At 41.3% G+C, this 20,534-nt stretch overlaps 1 protein-coding gene across 1 annotated transcript in view; it reads left to right on the forward strand.

The window, feature by feature from the left end:
• LOC118383175 (receptor-type tyrosine-protein phosphatase delta-like) overlaps nucleotides 1-20,534 on the forward strand; it is a 199,534-nt gene that overhangs the window by 62,105 nt on the left and 116,895 nt on the right. The window contains exons 13-20 of the mRNA XM_052508125.1: nucleotides 2,460-2,765; nucleotides 3,536-3,729; nucleotides 4,143-4,169; nucleotides 7,229-7,346; nucleotides 10,806-11,402; nucleotides 12,524-12,618; nucleotides 12,673-12,726; nucleotides 13,291-13,493. Coding sequence (XP_052364085.1) covers nucleotides 2,460-2,765; nucleotides 3,536-3,729; nucleotides 4,143-4,169; nucleotides 7,229-7,346; nucleotides 10,806-11,402; nucleotides 12,524-12,618; nucleotides 12,673-12,726; nucleotides 13,291-13,493 — 1,594 coding nt within the window. The remainder of the gene's footprint in view (nucleotides 1-2,459; nucleotides 2,766-3,535; nucleotides 3,730-4,142; nucleotides 4,170-7,228; nucleotides 7,347-10,805; nucleotides 11,403-12,523; nucleotides 12,619-12,672; nucleotides 12,727-13,290; nucleotides 13,494-20,534) is intronic.

A 20,534-nucleotide genomic window follows, 5' to 3' on the forward strand; every position in this document is an offset into this window, starting at 1 on the left:
TATAGGGACCAGAGGTATAATCTGGATTAAACACAACTCATTATGTCATCTATCAGATACTATAGGGACCAGAGGTATAATCTGGATTAAACACAACTCATTATGTCATCTATCAGATACTATAGGGACCAGAGGTATAATCTGGATTAAACACAACTCATTATGTCATCTATCAGATACTATAGGGACCAGAGGTATAATCTGGATTAAACACAACTCATTATGTCATCTATCAGATACTATAGGGACCAGAGGTATAATCTGGATTAAACACAACTCATTATGTCATCTATCAGATACTATAGGGACCAGAGGTATAATCTGGATTAAACACAACTCATTATGTCATCTATCAGATACTATAGGGACCAGAGGTATAATCTGGATTAAACACAACTCATTATGTCATCTATCAGATACTATAGGGACCAGAGGTATAATCTGGATTAAACACAACTCATTATGTCATCTATCAGATACTATAGGGACCAGAGGTATAATCTATTAAACACAACTCATTATGTCATCTATCAGATACTATAGGGACCAGAGGTATAATCTGGATTAAACACAACTCATTATGTCATCTATCAGATACTATAGGGACCAGAGGTATAATCTGGATTAAACACAACTCATTATGTCATCTATCAGATACTATAGGGACCAGAGGTATAATCTGGATTAAACACAACTCATTATGTCATCTATCAGATACTATAGGGACCAGAGGTATAATCTGGATTAAACACAACTCATTATGTCATCTATCAGATACTATAGGGACCAGAGGTATAATCTGGATTAAACACAACTCATTATGTCATCTATCAGATACTATAGGGACCAGAGGTATAATCTGGATTAAACACAACTCATTATGTCATCTATCAGATACTATAGGGACCAGAGGTATAATCTGGATTAAACACAACTCATTATGTCATCTATCAGATACTATAGGGACCAGAGGTATAATCTGGATTAAACACAACTCATTATGTCATCTATCAGATACTATAGGGACCAGAGGTATAATCTGGATTAAACACAACTCAATGTCATCTATCATACTATAGGGACCAGAGTCATCTATGTCATCAGATACTATAGGGACCAGAGGTATAATCTGGATTAAACACAACTCATTATGTCATCTATCAGATACTATAGGGACCAGAGGTATAATCTGGATTAAACACAACTCATTATGTCATCTATCAGATACTATAGGGACCAGAGGTATAATCTGGATTAAACACAACCCATTATGTCATCTATCAGATACTATAGGGACCAGAGGTATAATCTGGATTAAACACAACTCATTATGTCATCTATCAGATACTATAGGGACCAGAGGTATAATCTGGATTAAACACAACTCATTATGTCATCTATCAGATACTATAGGGACCAGAGGTATAATCTGGATTAAACACAACTCATTATGTCATCTATCAGATACTATAGGGACCAGAGGTATAATCTGGATTAAACACAACCTCATTATGTCATCTATCAGATACTATAGGGACCAGAGGTATAATCTGGATTAAACACAACCCATTATGTCATCTATCAGATACTATAGGGACCAGAGGTATAATCTGGATTAAACACAACCCATTATGTCATCTATCAGATACTATAGGGACCAGAGGTATAATCTGGTTTAAACAGACCTCTAGTGTCATCTATCAGATACTATAGGGACCAGAGGTATAATCTGGATTAAACAGACCTCATACTGTATGTCATGGAATCACAAGATACAATTTGTGGAGAATAAAATTGACTTTATACAGTGAAACAATAGGTCAATATTTACCATTTATTCTTTAGATGTATATCTTTGTTTTTTTTTTCAAACTTCCACGAGTCTGAAGTCTGTCAGTCAGCCAGGGCTACAGTTTAAGGTAAGGTGATCACAAGGCACTAAGTAGTTCAGCAGTTAGAGATGTGAAGTGGATCAGTCTGGGGAGAAGCACTGATAGAATGGGTTGGAGTGAGACTCAAGTCAAGGTAGGTTACGTGTTACACGTTGTCATAGAGACTCAGTCCAGTGTCCTTTCTGTTGTTTCCTCCTTTATAACTCGTCGTTCTTCTTCACTTCTTTTCAGTTGACACATTTTGAATAGAGAGGGTGTTAAATTACCATAACTTTCCCAAACTTTCCCCAAACCAGGATTTCTGGGATACCTGGACATTTTGGGAAAGTTAGCTACATTTTGCAACTCTAGATTTGGCGTTTTGCACCTGTGTTTGTCTTCTGGTCATTAAGTCTTTCTAGAAAACGTCGGTTCTAGACTTTTATTTTCATTTTGTGTTTTTTTTTTTGTCCCCTTTTTTTTCTTTTCTGTCTCGTCTGTTGGTTCTGTCACCATCTTCCACTAAACACCTCACCAACCAATCACATCCACCAAACAACCCGTACTTCCTCAAACCTGGCCAATCAGAACCCTCGGCCCCTCCCCAGGAAGTCACATGCTCCAGCCCCAACTCCACCAGCATCCTGGTAAGTTGGGCTCCGCCCCTGGCGGAATTCCAGAACGGAATCATAACGGGATATTCCATCCAGTATTCTGTCACGGAACGGGACAACAGGACTTCCCAGCAAGTCAGCCGAATTCCACCGGAAAGCTCTCCGTACCTTCTGGAAAACCTGGAGAAATGGACCGAGTATGGAATCACGGTCAGAGCCCTGACGGAAGCCGGAGAAGGACCAGAGAGTCTACAACTACTAGTACGCACCGAAGAAGATGGTATGTCCCAAACCTTTCCCTTGCCTGTTGGTACTAAACACCCCTATCCTTGGTGAAAATGGTTCGCCCCACTAACAATGCCACCATCTGAGAACCTCTAGCCGGTAGCGTGAATCCCAAACGGCATCCTTTTCCCAGCAACCCTAGCTGTGTTTTCTCCTTGACCTTCATTCTAAGAAAGAAACCTCCCCTGGCTATACCTCTACACATTCATTTAATTCTACAATCCTGCCTTTTTTCTTCTCTCCCTGTACCAGAGGGGGGTTGATGCAGTGTATCCCACTGACAATGCCCTTTTGAACAATAATAGACAGCCCTGCGGGTGTGTCACTAAATTACCCCTACATGAGGGAATAATAGTACGCTCCATTAACCATGCCCCTGTGAACTGCTGCTGAACCCTATGGCTTAAACCATCTTTGTAAAAAGGAGGGGGGATTCCATGTATGTGTTTGTATTGTACCTTCGTCTGTATAACTGAGGTTATATGATGTTCTGGGAACCACAGCCACTTAGGATTCCTTGTATCGTCTGATCTCCCCTCTCTAATGTCAGGCCAGTTTTTCAGGCCGTCTTTAGGTGCTTTTTGGTGCTTTCTCTCCTATATATTTATCGACATTTTGAACAGAACCCCAAAAAGCTTTCGACCCACCAACACTATCCTACCTCCAAACGCTCACCTCCCCCCGGAGTATCTAAACCATCTAAGAGCCACCACAACTTTTGAACCCTGACCCTTGACCTCGACCTATCCCACAATGCATTTCCAGTTCCCAGTGGTCCTCCGCGCGACGTGGCGTCGGAGGCGGTGAACTCGTCAGCAGTCAGGGTGGTGTGGCGGGCACCGGCCGTGGAGCGTCAACATGGTCAGGTCAGAGGTTACCAGGTCCACTACATGAAGATGAACTATGGAGAACCCGCTGGACCCAACCTCATCAAGGATATACTCCTAGACGACTCACAGGTAACAATGGAAGACAACTCAGACAGGTTGAATAGAATGTTGATACAGAATGGAACGTTGATATAGAATGGAATGTTGGAATAGAATGGAATGTTGGAATAGAATGGAATGTTGGAATAGAATGGAATGTTGGAATAGAATGGAATGTTGGAATAGAATGGAATGTTGGAATAGAATGGAATGTTGGAATAGAATGGAATGTTGGAATAGAATGGAATGTTGGAATAGAATGGAACATTTAGATGTATCTGAAAACCCTACTGGAGAGAGACTGATTGCTCAGAATTAAAACTATTTTTTAAGAATAATATACATTCTATACTTTACAATATATTATAAAATATGAGACTAATGTAAAAAATCTTCTTTTTTTTCTCCCTCCTCTTTGCTCCCTGCTTCGTTCTGTCGTTTAGTGGGAATATAATGAATCAGCAGAATATGTAAGTATATCTGTGATCTGGTATCTAAAAAAAGGATTAATGTATGCTGTTGTCTTGACCTGTGTTTAGGTCCCATGGGCTAGTAGACAAAAGGATGGAATGGGACACAGCCTAGAATGGAACTATGGAATGGGATACAGTCTAGAATGGAACTATGGAATGGGATACAGTCTAGAATGGAACTATGGAATGGGATACAGCCTAGAATGGAACTATGGAATGGGATACAGTCTAGAATGGAACTATGGAATGGGATACAGTCTAGAATGGAACTATGGAATGGGATACAGTCTAGAATGGAACTATGGAATGGGATACAGTCTAGAATGGAACTATGGAATGGGATACAGTCTAGAATGGAACTATGGAATGGGATACAGTCTAGAATGGAACTATGGAATGGGATACAGTCTAGAATGGAACTATGGAATGGGATACAGTCTAGAATGGAACTATGGAATGGGATACAGCCTAGAATGGAACTATGGAATGGGATACAGTCTAGAATGGAACTATGGAATGGGATACAGTCTAGAATGGAACTGTGGAATGGGATACAGTCTAGAATGGAACTGTGGAATGGGATACAGCCTAGAATGGAACTATGGAATGGAATACAGCCTAGAATGGAACTATGGAATGGGATACAGCCTAGAATGGAACTATGGAATGGGATACAGCCTAGAATGGAACTATGGAATGGGATACAGCCTAGAATGGAACTATGGAATGGGATACAGTCTAGAATGGAACTATGGAATGGGATACAGTCTAGAATGGAACTATGGAATGGGATACAGTCTAGAATGGAACTATGGAATGGGATACAGTCTAGAATGGAACTATGGAATGGGATACAGCCTAGAATGGAACTATGGAATGGGATACAGCCTAGAATGGAACTATGGAATGGGATACAGCCTAGAATGGAACTATGGAATGGGATACAGCCTAGAATGGAACTATGGAATGGGATACAGTCTAGAATGGAACTATGGAATGGGATACAGTCTAGAATGGAACTATGGAATGGGATACAGCCTAGAATGGAACTATGGAATGGGATACAGCCTAGAATGGAACTATGGAATGGGATACAGTCTAGAATGGAACTGTGGAATGGGTAGAATGGAACTATGGAATGGGATACAGTCTAGAATGGAACTATGGAATGGGGTAGAATGGAACTATGGAATGGGATACAGTCTAGAATGGAACTATGGAATGGGATACAGCCTAGAATGGAACTATGGAATGGGATACAGTCTAGAATGGAACTATGGAATGGGATACAGTCTAGAATGGAACTATGGAATGGGATACAGCCTAGAATGGAACTGTGGAATGGGATACAGCCTAGAATGGAACTATGGAATGGGATACAGCCTAGAATGGAACTATGGAATGGGATACAGTCTAGAATGGAACTATGGAATGGGATACAGCCTAGAATGGAACTATGGAATGGGATACAGCCTAGAATGGAACTATGGAATGGGATACAGTCTAGAATGGAACTATGGAATGGGATACAGCCTAGAATGGAACTATGGAATGGGATACAGTCTAGAATGGAACTATGGAATGGGATACAGCCTAGAATGGAACTATGGAATGGGATACAGCCTAGAATGGAACTGTGGAATGGAGTAGAATGGAACTATGGAATGGGATACAGCCTCGAATGGAACTGTGGAATGGGGTAGAATGGAACTATGGAATGGGATACAGCCTAGAATGGAACTGTGGAATGGGGTAGAATGGAACTATGGAATGGGATACAGTCTCGAATGGAACTATGGAATGGAGTAGAATGGAACTATGGAATGGAATAGAATAGAACTATGGAATGGGACACAGCCTAGAATGGAACTATGGAATGGAGTAGAATGGAACTATGGAATGGAGTAGAATGGAACTATTGAATGGGGTAGAATGGAACTATGGAATGGAGTAGAATGGAACTATTGAATGGGGTAGAATGGAACTATGGAATGGAGTGGAATGGAACTATTGAATGGGGTAGAATGGAACTATGGAATGGAGTAGAATGGAACTATGTAATGGAACTATTGAATGGGGTAGAATGGAACTATGGAATGGAACTATTGAATGGGGTAGAATGGAACTATAGAATGGAACTATTGAATGGGGTAGAATGGAACTATGGAATGGGGTAGAATGGAACTATGGAATGGAGTAGAATGGAACTATTGAATGGAGTAGAATGGAACTATGTAATGAAGTAGAATGGAACTATGGAATGGAGTAGAATGGAACTATGTAATGAAGTAGAATGGAACTATGTAATGAAGTAGAATGGAACTATGTAATGAAGTAGAATGGAACTATGTAATGAAGTAGAATGGAACTATGTAATGAAGTAGAATGGAACTATGTAATGAAGTAGAATGGAACTATGTGTAGAATGGAACTAGTAAGAATAGGAACTATGTAATGAAGTAGAATGGAACTATGGAATGAAGTAGAATGGAACTATGTAATGAAGTAGAATGGAACTATGGAATGGAGTAGAATGGAACTATGTAATGAAGTAGAATGGAACTATGGAATGGAGTAGAATGGAACTATGTAATGAAGTAGAATGGAACTATTGAATGGGGTAGAATGGAACTATGGAATGAAGTAGAATGGAACTATGTAATGAAGTAGAATGGAACTATGTAATGAAGTAGAATGGAACTATGTAATGAAGTAGAATGGAACTATGTAATGAAGTAGAATGGAACTATGTAATGAAGTAGAATGGAACTATGTAATGAAGTAGAATGGAACTATGGAATGGAGTAGAATGGAACTATGTAATGAAGTAGAATGGAACTATGTAATGAAGTAGAATGGAACTATGTAATGAAGTAGAATGGAACTATGTAATGAAGTAGAATGGAACTATGTAATGAAGTAGAATGGAACTATGTAATGGAGTATGATGAGTTCTATAATCTATAGGAGGTGGTTCTGTAATACTGATGAGTTCTATAATCTATATGAGGTGGTTCTGTAATACTGATGAGTTCTACATTCTATGTGTTCTGTAGGAGCTGGTTCTAGGGGAACTCCAGGCTGATACTGCCTACTCTGTGTCTGTGGGGGCGTACACCTCCAAGGGAGACGGGGCACGGAGCAAACCCCAAACTCTCTGCACTACCCTCCCACGTACGTACTTATCATTTATCATCCCAACATAATATAACAGGCAGTACAGACACAGCTACCCAGCCTGCTACTAGACACTGAGACAGATGTACTAAGGCTTCGCAGCCTTCTTTAGAGCAGTGATTCCTCTAAATGGGGGTCGCGAGCGTGAGACTGAAATTGAAAAAGACGACCATACGTATTTTAATAGGTCACATACAGAGCCTTCAGAACGTACTCAGACCCCTTTACACATTTTGTTACAGTCTTATTCTACAATGGAGTAAATTGTTCTATTTCCTCAACAATCTACACACAATAACCCATAATGACTTCACAATACCCCATAATGACATCACAATACCCCATAATGACATCACAATACCCCATAATGACATCACAATACCCCATAATGACATCACAATACCCCATAATGACATCACATTACCCCATAATGACATCACAATACCCCATAATGACATCACAATACCCCATAATGACATCACAATACCCCATAATGACATCACAATACCCCATAATGACATCACAATACCCCATAATGACATCACAATACCCCATAATGACATCACATTACCCCATAATGACATCACAATACCCCATAATGACATCACAATACCCCATAATGACATCACAATACCCCATAATGACATCACAATACCCCATAATGATAAAGCAAAAAACGGGTTTTCGACATTTTTTAACATAAATTATATATTATATTTTTTTATGGAAATATCACATTTACATAAGTATTCAGACCCTTTACTTAGTACTTTGTTGAAGCACCTTTTTGCAGTATCAAGTCTTCTTGGGTATGACGCTACAAGCTGATAGACTGTTAACATGATATCTTTAGTTGATATAGACTGTTAATATGATATCACTAGTTGATATAGACTGTTAATATGATATCACTAGTTGATATAGACTGTTAATATGATATCACTAGTTGATATAGACTGTTAACATGATATTGACTGTTAACATGATATCACTAGTTGATATAGACTGTTGACATGATATCACTAGTTGATATTGACTTATGATTAACATGATATTGACTGTTAGACATGATATCACTAGTTGATATAGACTGTTAACATGATATTGACTGTTATGATATCACTAGTTGATATAGACTGTTAACATGATATCACTAGTTGATATAGACTGTTAACATGATATGACTGTTGATATTGACATAACATGATATCACTAGTTGATATAGACTGTTAACTATGATATCACTAGTTGATATAGACTGTTAATATGATATCACTAGTTGATATTGACTGTTAACATGATATTGACTGTTAACATGATATTGACTGTTAACATGATATCACTAGTTGATATAGACTGTTAATATGATATCACTAGTTGATATTGACTGTTAACATGATAACATGATATCACTAGTTGATATAGACTGTTAATATGATATCACTAGTTGATATTGACTGTTATCATGATATTGACTGTTAACATGATATTGACTGTTAACATGATATCCCTAGTTGATATAGACTGTTAATATGATATCACTAGTTGATATAGACTGTTAACATGATATTGACTGTTAACATGATATCACTAGTTGATATAGACTGTTAATATGATATCACTAGTTGATATAGACTGTTAATATGATATCACTAGTTGATATAGACTGTTAACATGATACATGATTAGACATGATATCACTAGTTGATATAGACTGTTAATATGATATCACTAGTTGATATTGACTGTTTGATATTGACTGTTGATATCACTAGTTGATATAGACTGTTAACATGATATTGACTGTTAACATGATATCACTAGTTGATATTGACTGTTAACATGATATCACTAGTTGATATAGACTGTTAACATGATATCACTAGTTGATATAGACTGTTAACATGATATCACTAGTTGATATAGACTGTTAACATGATATTGACTGTTAACATGATATCACTAGTTGATATAGACTGTTAATATGATATTGACTGTTAACATGATATCACTAGTTGATATAGACTGTTAACATGATATCACTAGTTGATATAGACTGTTAATATGATATCACTAGTTGATATAGACTGTTAACATGATATCACTAGTTGATATAGACTGTTAACATGATATCACTAGTTGATATAGACTGTTAATATGATATCACTAGTTGATATAGACTGTTAACATGATATCACTAGTTGATATAGACTGTTAACATGATATCACTAGTTGATATAGACTGTTAACATGATATCACTAGTTGATATAGACTGTTAACATGATATCACTAGTTGATATAGACTGTTAATATGATATTGACTGTTAACATGATATCACTAGTTGATATAGACTGTTAATATGATATCACTAGTTGATATAGACTGTTAACATGATATCACTAGTTGATATAGACTGTTAACATGATATCACTAGTTGATATTGACTGTTAACATGATATTGACTGTTAACATGATATCACTAGTTGATATTGACTGTTAACATGATATCACTAGTTGATATAGACTGTTAACATGATATCACTAGTTGATATAGACTGTTAATATGATATCACTAGTTGATATAGACTGTTAACATGATATCACTAGTTGATATAGACTGTTAACATGATATCACTAGTTGATATAGACTGTTAACATGATATCACTAGTTGATATAGACTGTTAACATGATATCACTAGTTGATATTGACTGTTAACATGATATCACTAGTTGATATAGACTGTTAATATGATATCACTAGTTGATATTGACTGTTAACATGATATCACTAGTTGATATTGACTGTTAACATGATATCACTAGTTGATATTGACTGTTAATATGATATCACTAGTTGATATAGACTGTTGACATGATATCACTAGTTGATATAGACTGTTAACATGATATCACTAGTTGATATAGACTGTTAATATGATATTGACTGTTAACATGATATCCCTAGTTGATATAGACTGTTAATATGATATCACTAGTTGATATAGACTGTTGACATGATATCACTCGTTGATATAGACTGTTAACATGATATCCCTAGTTGATATAGACTGTTAATATGATATACCTAGTTGATATAGACTGTTGACATGATATCCCTAGTTGATATAGACTGTTAACATGATATCCCTAGTTGATATAGACTGTTAATATGATATCACTAGTTGATATAGACTGCTGACATGATATCCCTAGTTGATATAGACGGTTAACATGAATGACTTTCAGCTCGACATCCAGGTGCATCACCATTTCTGGCTGTAATGACAGGCTACATTTGTGCAGAGATTGTGAGCAGGTGTTCGTGAGCCGTTAATTCTCATTAATAGTAACATCATCTTCTCTCCTCTTCCCCTCTCTCTCGTCTCATCCCTCTCTTCATCCTGCTCCTGCTCCTACCTTCACCCCTCTCTCTCTCTCCCCTCCTCCCCCCAGTCCCAGAACCCCCCAGGCTCTCAGTAAGTCCCACCCCCGTGGGCACGGCCCAGCTCCAGTGGCTGCCTCCACCCAGCCCCGCTACCCCTCTCCTGGGGTACCGTCTAACCTTCGGACGCCTGGATGTCCTCCCCCTCACCGTGGTAGAATTCCCCACCAAGGAAAAGTCCTACACTGCTCAGGATATCCACAAGGGGGCGTCGTACGTGTTCCGACTCTCCGCCCGGAATAAGATGGGATACGGAGAGGAGGCAGCGATCGAGGTGACCACTCCGGAAGACGTTCCCGGAGGACACCCAGAAAACATCGTGTCTGAAGGCGCCTCGGCGTCTTCCCTACGGCTCGCTTGGAAGTCTGTCCCGCTGATCGAACGGAACGGGGAGATTGTGAAGTACTCGGTGCGGTACCGGGATGTTAACGGTAGAGGTGGGAACGCTACCGGGGAGGTGGTGGTGACGGTACCGGAATCCAGCGTGGTGTTGGAAGGGCTGAGCGCTGACACGGTGTATGATGTCAGAGTGCGTGCGTTTACGGCGGTAGGGGCGGGGCCGTATAGTCCCGGCGTCCAGTTTAGGACGCAGCCGATGGATGTGGAAGGTAGGACACACACTCACACACACACACACACACACACACACACACACACACACACACACACACACACACACACACACACACACACACACACACACACACACACACACTCACGCACACACACACAACACACTCACACACACCCACACACACTCACACATCACACTCACACACACACTCACACACACACACACACACACACACACACACACACACACACACACACACACACACACACACACACACACACACACACACACACACACACACTCACTACCACCTTTGAGCAACTACCCAACAACCATCTTTCATTTCTGCCCCCCCCCCCATCCTAAACACACTCTTTCCTCCACACTGTACATTACCTCACGTCAAACTCAGTGGAAATACTCCCCCACACACCCTATGGAACACGGCACAGTGTCGTCGTAAGTTTGTTTTGTTCTTGTCAGTCTTGTCAGTCTGGTCTGTCGTCTTAATATGTGTTCAGTCTCCTTCAGCTGACAAGGTAAGGAATTCTAGTCACATCACTTCCAGACTGTATTTCTGGACAGACAGAAACTAGAAACTAGAAACTAGAAACCAGAAACTAGAAACCAGAAACTAGAAACCAGAAACTAGAAACCAGAAACTAGAAACCAGAAACTAGAAACCAGAAACCAGAAACTAGAAACTGGAAACCAGAAACCAGAAACCAGAAACTGGAAACTGGAAACCAGAAACCAGAAACCAGAAACTAGAAACTGGAAAACACAGGTAAGATATTACCTGTTTCTCTCAGACCTGGGTTCAGATACTATTAGAAATCTTTAAAATATATACTTTCAGCGTTTGCTCTGGCCTGCCTGGAGTGCCTGGTGGGCCGAGGATGGCACTCCTTCAGACTACTGGTTCCATGGCTCCAGACAAGCTCAATCAAGCCCAGATAAAAAAACATGTGAAAATAGTATTGGAACCCGGATCTGGATCCTATAAGGAGATTGAAAGCGTAGAAATAGAATCCATATTAAAAAGTCCATCAGTGACTTGAATGGGGATAGGCCCCAGTTCTATGGGTTGTATTTCTATGATCTAAGAACAGTCTGCGGGAGTCATTCTGTTGTTTTCTATGTTCCTCTCCACAGTGTTTGCTACTAACTTCAGAGTGAAGGCTGCCATGAAGAACTCAGTCCTGCTGACCTGGGAGATACGAGACAAAACACCCTCCCAGCCTTTTACGGTGAGTTACAGGGACTTTAGATGGTGTGTGTTGATTATCTCTCTCTCTCTATAGATCCTGTATGGTAAGGGTCAGAGTGTTGATTATCTCTGTCTCTCTATAGATCCTGTATGGTAAGGGTCAGGGTGTTGATTATCTCTGTCTCTCTATAGATCCTGTATGGTAAGGGTCAGAGTGTTGATTATCTCTGTCTCTATAGATCCTGTATGGTAAGGGTCAGGGTGTTGATTATCTCTGTCTCTCTATAGATCCTGTATGGTAAGGGTCAGAGTGTTGATTATCTCTCTCTCTCTATAGATCCTGTATGGTAAGGGTCAGAGTGTTGATTATCTCTGTCTCTCTATAGATCCTGTATGGTAAGGGTCAGGGTGTTGATTATCTCTCTCTCTCTATAGATCCTGTATGGTAAGGGTCAGGGTGTTGATTATCTCTGTCTCTCTATAGATCCTGTATGGTAAGGGTCAGAGTGTTGATTATCTCTCTCTCTATAGATTCTGTATGGTAAGGGTCAGAGTGTTGATTATCTCTCTCTCTATAGATCCGGTATGGTAAGGGTCAGGTGTTGATTATCAGGTCTATAGATCCGGTAAGGGTCACAGTTGATTACTCCTTCCTCTATGATAACCTGTATGGTAAGGGTCCGGAGTGTTGATTATCTCTGTCTCTTTATAGATCCTGTATGATAAGGGTCAGGGTGTTGATTATCTCTGCGCTCTAAGATCCCATGCTGTGTTGGTGGATGGTAAACAGAACCAGACAGGGGATGGTAACCGTGGCAACACAGTTCAACTCCAAACCCATGCTGGTGGGAAGACCAACACAGACGGGATGGTGACAGTTCAACTACCGCCCGTACAGACCACCACTACCGTCAGGTGAGGGAGAGGGGGAGAGGGAGGGAGGGAGGGAGGGAGAGAGGGGGAGGGAGGGAGGGGGAGGGAGGGAGGGGGGAGAGGGAGGGAGGGAGGGAGGGAGGGAGGGAGGGAGGGGGAGGGAGGGAGGGAGGGAGGGAGGGAGGGAGGGGAGGAGGGAGGGAGGGAGGGAGAGGGAGGGAGGGAGGGAGGGAGGGAGGGAGGGAGGGAGGGAGGGAGGGAGGGAGGGAGGGAGGGAGGGAGGGAGGGAGGGAGGGAGGGAGGGAGGGAGGGAGGGAGGGAGGGAGGGAGGGAGGGAGGGAGGGAGGGAGGGAGGGAGGGAGGGAGGGAGGGAGGGAGGGGGAGGGAGGGAGGGAGGGAGGGAGGGAGGGAGGGGGAGGGAGGGGGAGGGAGGGAGGGAGGGAGGGAGGGAGGGAGGGAGGGAGGGAGGGAGGGAGGGAGGGAGGGAGGGAGGGAGGGAGGGGAGGGAGGGAGGGAGGGAGGGAGGGAGGGAGGGAGGGAGGGGAGGGAGGGAGGAGGGAGGGGGAGGGAGGGAGGGAGGGAGGGAGGGAGGGAGGGAGGGGAGGGAGGGAGGGAGGGAGGGAGGGAGGGGGAGGGAGGGAGGGAGGGAGGGAGGGAGGGAGGGAGGTGAATCTAGTTGATGATCTCTGTTCTGTAGTTGACCATCATTAAGGTGAATCTAGTTGATGATCTCTGTAGTCGACCATCATTAAGGTGAATCTAGTTGATGATCTCTGTAGTCGACCATCATTAAGGTGAATCTAGTTGATGATCTCTGTTCTGTAGTCGACCATCATTAAGGTGAATCTAGTTGATGATCTCTGTAGTCGACCATCATTAAGGTGAATCTAGTTGATGATCTCTGTAGTCGACCATCATTAAGGTGAATCTAGTTGATGATCTCTGTTCTGTAGTCGACCATCATTAAGGTGAATCTAGTTGATGATCTCTGTTCTGTAGTCGACCATCATTAAGGTGAATCTAGTTGATGATCTCTGTTCTGTAGTCGACCATCATTAAGGTGAATCTAGTTGATGATCTCTGTTCTGTAGTCGACCATCATTAAGGTGAATCTAGTTGATGATCTCTGTTCTGTAGTCGACCATCATTAAGGTGAATCTAGTTGATGATCTCTGTTCTGTAGTCGACCATCATTAAGGTGAATCTAGTTGATGATCTCTGTAGTTGACCATCATTAAGGTGAATCTAGTTGATGATCTCTGTAGTCGACCATCATTAAGGTGAATCTAGTTGATGATCTCTGTAGTCGACCATCATTAAGGTGAATCTAGTTGATGATCTCTGTAGTCGACCATCATTAAGGTGAATCTAGTTGATGATCTCTGTAGTTGACCATCATTAAGGTGAATCTAGTTGATGATCTCTGTAGTCGACCATCATTAAGGTGAATCTAGTTGATGATCTCTGTAGTCGACCATCATTAAGGTGAATCTAGTTGATGATCTCTGTTCTGTAGTTGACCATCATTAAGGTGAATCTAGTTGATGATCTCTGTTCTGTAGTTGACCATCATTAAGGTGAATCTAGTTGATGATCTCTGTTCTGTAGTCGACCATCATTAAGGTGAATCTAGTTGATGATCTCTGTAGTCGACCATCATTAAGGTGAATCTAGTTGATGATCTCTGTTCTGTAGTCGACCATCATTAAGGTGAATCTAGTTGATGATCTCTGTAGTCGACCATCATTAAGGTGAATCTAGTTGATGATCTCTGTAGTCGACCATCATTAAGGTGAATCTAGTTGATGATCTCTGTTCTGTAGTCGACCATCATTAAGGTGAATCTAGTTGATGATCTCTGTAGTCGACCATCATTAAGGTGAATCTAGTTGATGATCTCTGTAGTCGACCATCATTAAGGTGAATCTAGTTGATGATCTCTGTTCTGTAGTTGACCATCATTAAGGTGAATCTAGTTGATGATCTCTGTAGTTGACCATCATTAAGGTGAATCTAGTTGATGATCTCTGTAGTCGACCATCATTAAGGTGAATCTAGTTGATGATCTCTGTAGTCGACCATCATTAAGGTGAATCTAGTTGATGATCTCTGTAGTCGACCATCATTAAGGTGAATCTAGTTGATGATCTCTGTTCTGTAGTCGACCATCATTAAGGTGAATCTAGTTGATGATCTCTGTAGTCGACCATCATTAAGGTGAATCTAGTTGATGATCTCTGTTCTGTAGTCGACCATCATTAAGGTGAATCTAGTTGATGATCTCTGTAGTCGACCATCATTAAGGTGAATCTAGTTGATGATCTCTGTTCTGTAGTCGACCATCATTAAGGTGAATCTAGTTGATGATCTCTGTAGTCGACCATCATTAAGGTGAATCTAGTTGATGATCTCTGTAGTCGACCATCATTAAGGTGAATCTAGTTGATGATCTCTGTAGTCGACCATCATTAAGGTGAATCTAGTTGATGATCTCTGTTCTGTAGTCGACCATCATTAAGGTGAATCTAGTTGATGATCTCTGTTCTGTAGTCGACCATCATTAAGGTGAATCTAGTTGATGATCTCTGTAGTCGACCATCATTAAGGTGAATCTAGTTGATGATCTCTGTAGTCGACCTCTGAATCTAGTTGATGATCTCTAGTCGACCATCATTAAGGTGAATCTAGTTGATGATCTCTGTAGTCGACCATCATTAAGGTGAATCTAGTTGATGATCTCTGTAGTCGACCATCATTAAGGTGAATCTAGTTGATGATCTGTTCTGTAGTCGACCATCATTAAGGTGAATCTAGTTGATGATCTCTGTTCTGTAGTCGACCATCATTAAGGTGAATCTAGTTGATGATCTCTGTTCTGTAGTCGACCATCATTAAGGTGAATCTAGTTGATGATCTCTGTTCTGTAGTCGACCATCATTAAGGTGAATCTAGTTGATGATCTCTGTTCTGTAGTCGACCATCATTAAGGTGAATCTAGTTGATGATCTCTGTAGTCGACCATCATTAAGGTGAATCTAGTTGATGATCTCTGTAGTTGACCATCATTAAGGTGAATCTAGTTGATGATCTCTGTAGTCGACCATCATTAAGGTGAATCTAGTTGATGATCTCTGTAGTTGACCATCATTAAGGTGAATCTAGTTGATGATCTCTGTAGTCGACCATCATTAAGGTGAATCTAGTTGATGATCTCTGTAGTTGACCATCATTAAGGTGAATCTAGTTGATGATCTCTGTAGTCGACCATCATTAAGGTGAATCTAGTTGATGATCTCTGTAGTCGACCATCATTAAGGTGAATCTAGTTGATGATCTCTGTAGTCGACCATCATTAAGGTGAATCTAGTTGATGATCTCTGTAGTCGACCATCATTAAGGTGAATCTAGTTGATGATCTCTGTAGTCGACCATCATTAAGGTGAATCTAGTTGATGATCTCTGTTCTGTAGTCGACCATCATTAAGGTGAATCTAGTTGATGATCTCTGTAGTCGACCATCATTAAGGTGAATCTAGTTGATGATCTCTGTAGTTGACCATCATTAAGGTGAATCTAGTTGATGATCTCTGTAGTCGACCATCATTAAGGTGAATCTAGTTGATGATCTCTGTTCTGTAGTTGACCATCATTAAGGTGAATCTAGTTGATGATCTCTGTAGTTGACCATCATTAAGGTGAATCTAGTTGATGATCTCTGTTCTGTAGTCGACCATCATTAAGGTGAATCTAGTTGATGATCTCTGTAGTCGACCATCATTAAGGTGAATCTAGTTGATGATCTCTGTTCTGTAGTCGACCATCATTAAGGTGAATCTAGTTGATGATCTCTGTAGTCGACCATCATTAAGGTGAATCTAGTTGATGATCTCTGTAGTTGACCATCATTAAGGTGAATCTAGTTGATGATCTCTGTAGTCGACCATCATTAAGGTGAATCTAGTTGATGATCTCTGTAGTCGACCATCATTAAGGTGAATCTAGTTGATGATCTCTGTAGTCGACCATCATTAAGGTGAATCTAGTTGATGATCTCTGTAGTTGACCATCATTAAGTGTGAATCTAGTTGATGATCTCTGTAGTGACCATCATTAAGGTGAATCTAGTTGATGATCTCTGTAGTCGACCATCATTAAGGTGAATCTAGTTGATGATCTCTGTTAGTCGACCATCATTAAGGTGAATCTAGTTGATGATCTCTGTAGTCGACCATCATTAAGGTGAATCTAGTTGATGATCTCTGTTCTGTAGTCGACCATCATTAAGGTGAATCTAGTTGATGATCTCTGTTCTGTAGTCGACCATCATTAAGGTGAATCTAGTTGATGATCTCTGTTCTGTAGTCGACCATCATTAAGGTGAATCTAGTTGATGATCTCTGTTCTGTAGTCGACCATCATTAAGGTGAATCTAGTTGATGATCTCTGTAGTCGACCATCATTAAGGTGAATCTAGTTGATGATCTCTGTAGTCGACCATCATTAAGGTGAATCTAGTTGATGATCTCTCTGTAGTTCTCTGACCATCATTAAGGTGAATCTAGTTGATGATCTCTGTAGTCGACCATCATTAAGGTGAATCTAGTTGATGATCTCTGTAGTTGACCATCATTAAGGTGAATCTAGTTGATGATCTCTGTGTCGACCATCATTAAGGTGAATCTAGTTGATGATCTCTGTTCTGTAGTCGACCATCATTAAGGTGAATCTAGTTGATGATCTCTGTAGTCGACCATCATTAAGGTGAATCTAGTTGATGATCTCTGTTCTGTAGTGACCATCATTAAGGTGAATCTAGTTGATGATCTCTGTAGTTGACCATCATTAAGGTGAATCTAGTTGATGATCTCTGTTCTGTAGTCGACCATCATTAAGGTGAATCTAGTTGATGATCTCTGTAGTTGACCATCATTAAGGTGAATCTAGTTGATGATCTGTTCTGTAGTTGACCATCATTAAGGTGAATCTAGTTGATGATCTCTGTATCGACCATCATTAAGGTGAATCTAGTTGATGATCTCTGTAGTTGACCATCATTAAGGTGAATCTAGTTGATGATCTCTGTAGTCGACCATCATTAAGGTGAATCTAGTTGATGATCTCTGTAGTTGACCATCATTAAGGTGAATCTAGTTGATGATCTCTGTTCTGTAGTTGACCATCATTAAGGTGAATCTAGTTGATGATCTCTGTAGTTGACCATCATTAAGGTGAATCTAGTTGATGATCTCTGTAGTCGGCCATCATTAAGGTGAATCTAGTTGATGATCTCTGTAGTTGACCATCATTAAGGTGAATCTAGTTGATGATCTCTGTAGTTGACCATCATTAAGGTGAATCTAGTTGATGATCTCTGTAGTCGGCCATCATTAAGGTGAATCTAGTTGATGATCTCTGTAGTCGACCATCATTAAGGTGAATCTAGTTGATGATCTCTGTAGTTGACCATCATTAAGGTGAATCTAGTTGATGATCTCTGTTAGTTGACCATCATTAAGGTGAATCTAGTTGATGATCTCTGTAGTCGACCATCATTAAGGTGAATCTAGTTGATGATCTCTGTTCTGTAGTCGACCATCATTAAGGTGAATCTAGTTGATGATCTCTGTAGTTGACCATCATTAAGGTGAATCTAGTTGATGATCTCTGTAGTCGACCATCATTACAGGTCCTCCGAGAGAGAGAAAGAAAGAGAGAATTAGAGAGAGCATATGTGGGGTGGCCAGTCCTCTTCTGGCTGTGCCGGGTGGAGATTATAACAGAACGTGGCCAAGATGTTCAAATGTTCATAAATGACCAGCATGGTTGAATAATAGTAAGGCAGAACAGTTGAAACTGGAGCAGGAGCATGGCCAGGTGGACTGGGGACAGCAAGGAGTCCTCATGTCAGGTAGTCCTGGGACATGGTCCTAGGGCCCAGGCCAGTTGAAACAGGAGCAGCAGCATGGCCAGGTGGACTGGGGACAGCAAGGAGTCATCATGTCAGGTAGTCCTGGGGCATGGTCCTAGGGCTCAGGTCCTCCGAGAGAGAGAAAGAGAGAAGGAGAGAATTAGAGAACGCACACTTAGATTCACACAGGACACCGAATAGGACAGGAGAAGTACTCCAGATATAACAAACTGACCCTAGCCCCTGACACATAAACTACTGCAGCATAAATACTGGAGGCTGAGACAGGAGGGGTCAGGAGACACTGTGGCCCCATCCGAGGACACCCCGGACAGGGCCAAACAGGAAGGATATAACCCCACCCACTTTGCCAAAGCACAGCCCCCACACCACTAGAGGGATATCTTCAACCACCAACTTACCATCCTGAGACAAGGCCGAGTATAGCCCACAAAGATCTCCGCCAAGGTACAACCCAAGGGGGGCAACCCAGACAGGCCGACCACAACAGTGAATCAACCCACCCAGGTGACGCACCCCCAGGGACGGCACGAGAGAGCCCCAGCAAGCCAGTGACTCAGCCCCCGTAACAGGGTTAGAGGCAGAGAATCCCAGTGGAAAGAGGGGAACCGGCCAGGCAGAGACAGCAAGGGCGGTTCGTTGCTCCAGAGCCTTTCCGTTCACCCTCCCACTCCTGGGCCAGACTACACTCAATCATATGACCCACTGAAGAGATGAGTCTTCAGTAAAGACTTAAAGGTTGAGACCGAGTTTGCGTCTCTGACATGGGTAGGCAGACCGTTCCATAAAAATGGAGCTCTATAGGAGAAAGCCCTGCCTCCAGCTGTTTGCTTAGAAATTCTAGGGACAATTAGGAGGCCTGCGTCTTGTGACCGTAGCGTACGTGTAGGTATGTACGGCAGGACCAAATCAGAGAGGTAGGTAGGAGCAAGCCCATGTAATGCTTTGTAGGTTAGCAGTAAAACCTTGAAATCAGCCCTTGCTTTGACAGGAAGCCAGTGTAGAGAGGCTAGCACTGGAGTAATATGATCAAATTTTTTGGTTCTAGTCAGGATTCTAGCAGCCGTATTTAGCACTAACTGAAGTTTATTTAGTGCTTTATCCGGGTAGCCGGAAAATAGAGCATTGCAGTAGTCTAACCTAGAAGTGACAAA

The sequence above is a fragment of the Oncorhynchus keta genome, unplaced genomic scaffold (assembly GCF_023373465.1).
Source record: "Oncorhynchus keta strain PuntledgeMale-10-30-2019 unplaced genomic scaffold, Oket_V2 Un_contig_3378_pilon_pilon, whole genome shotgun sequence".
Lineage (NCBI taxonomy): Eukaryota > Metazoa > Chordata > Actinopteri > Salmoniformes > Salmonidae > Oncorhynchus > Oncorhynchus keta.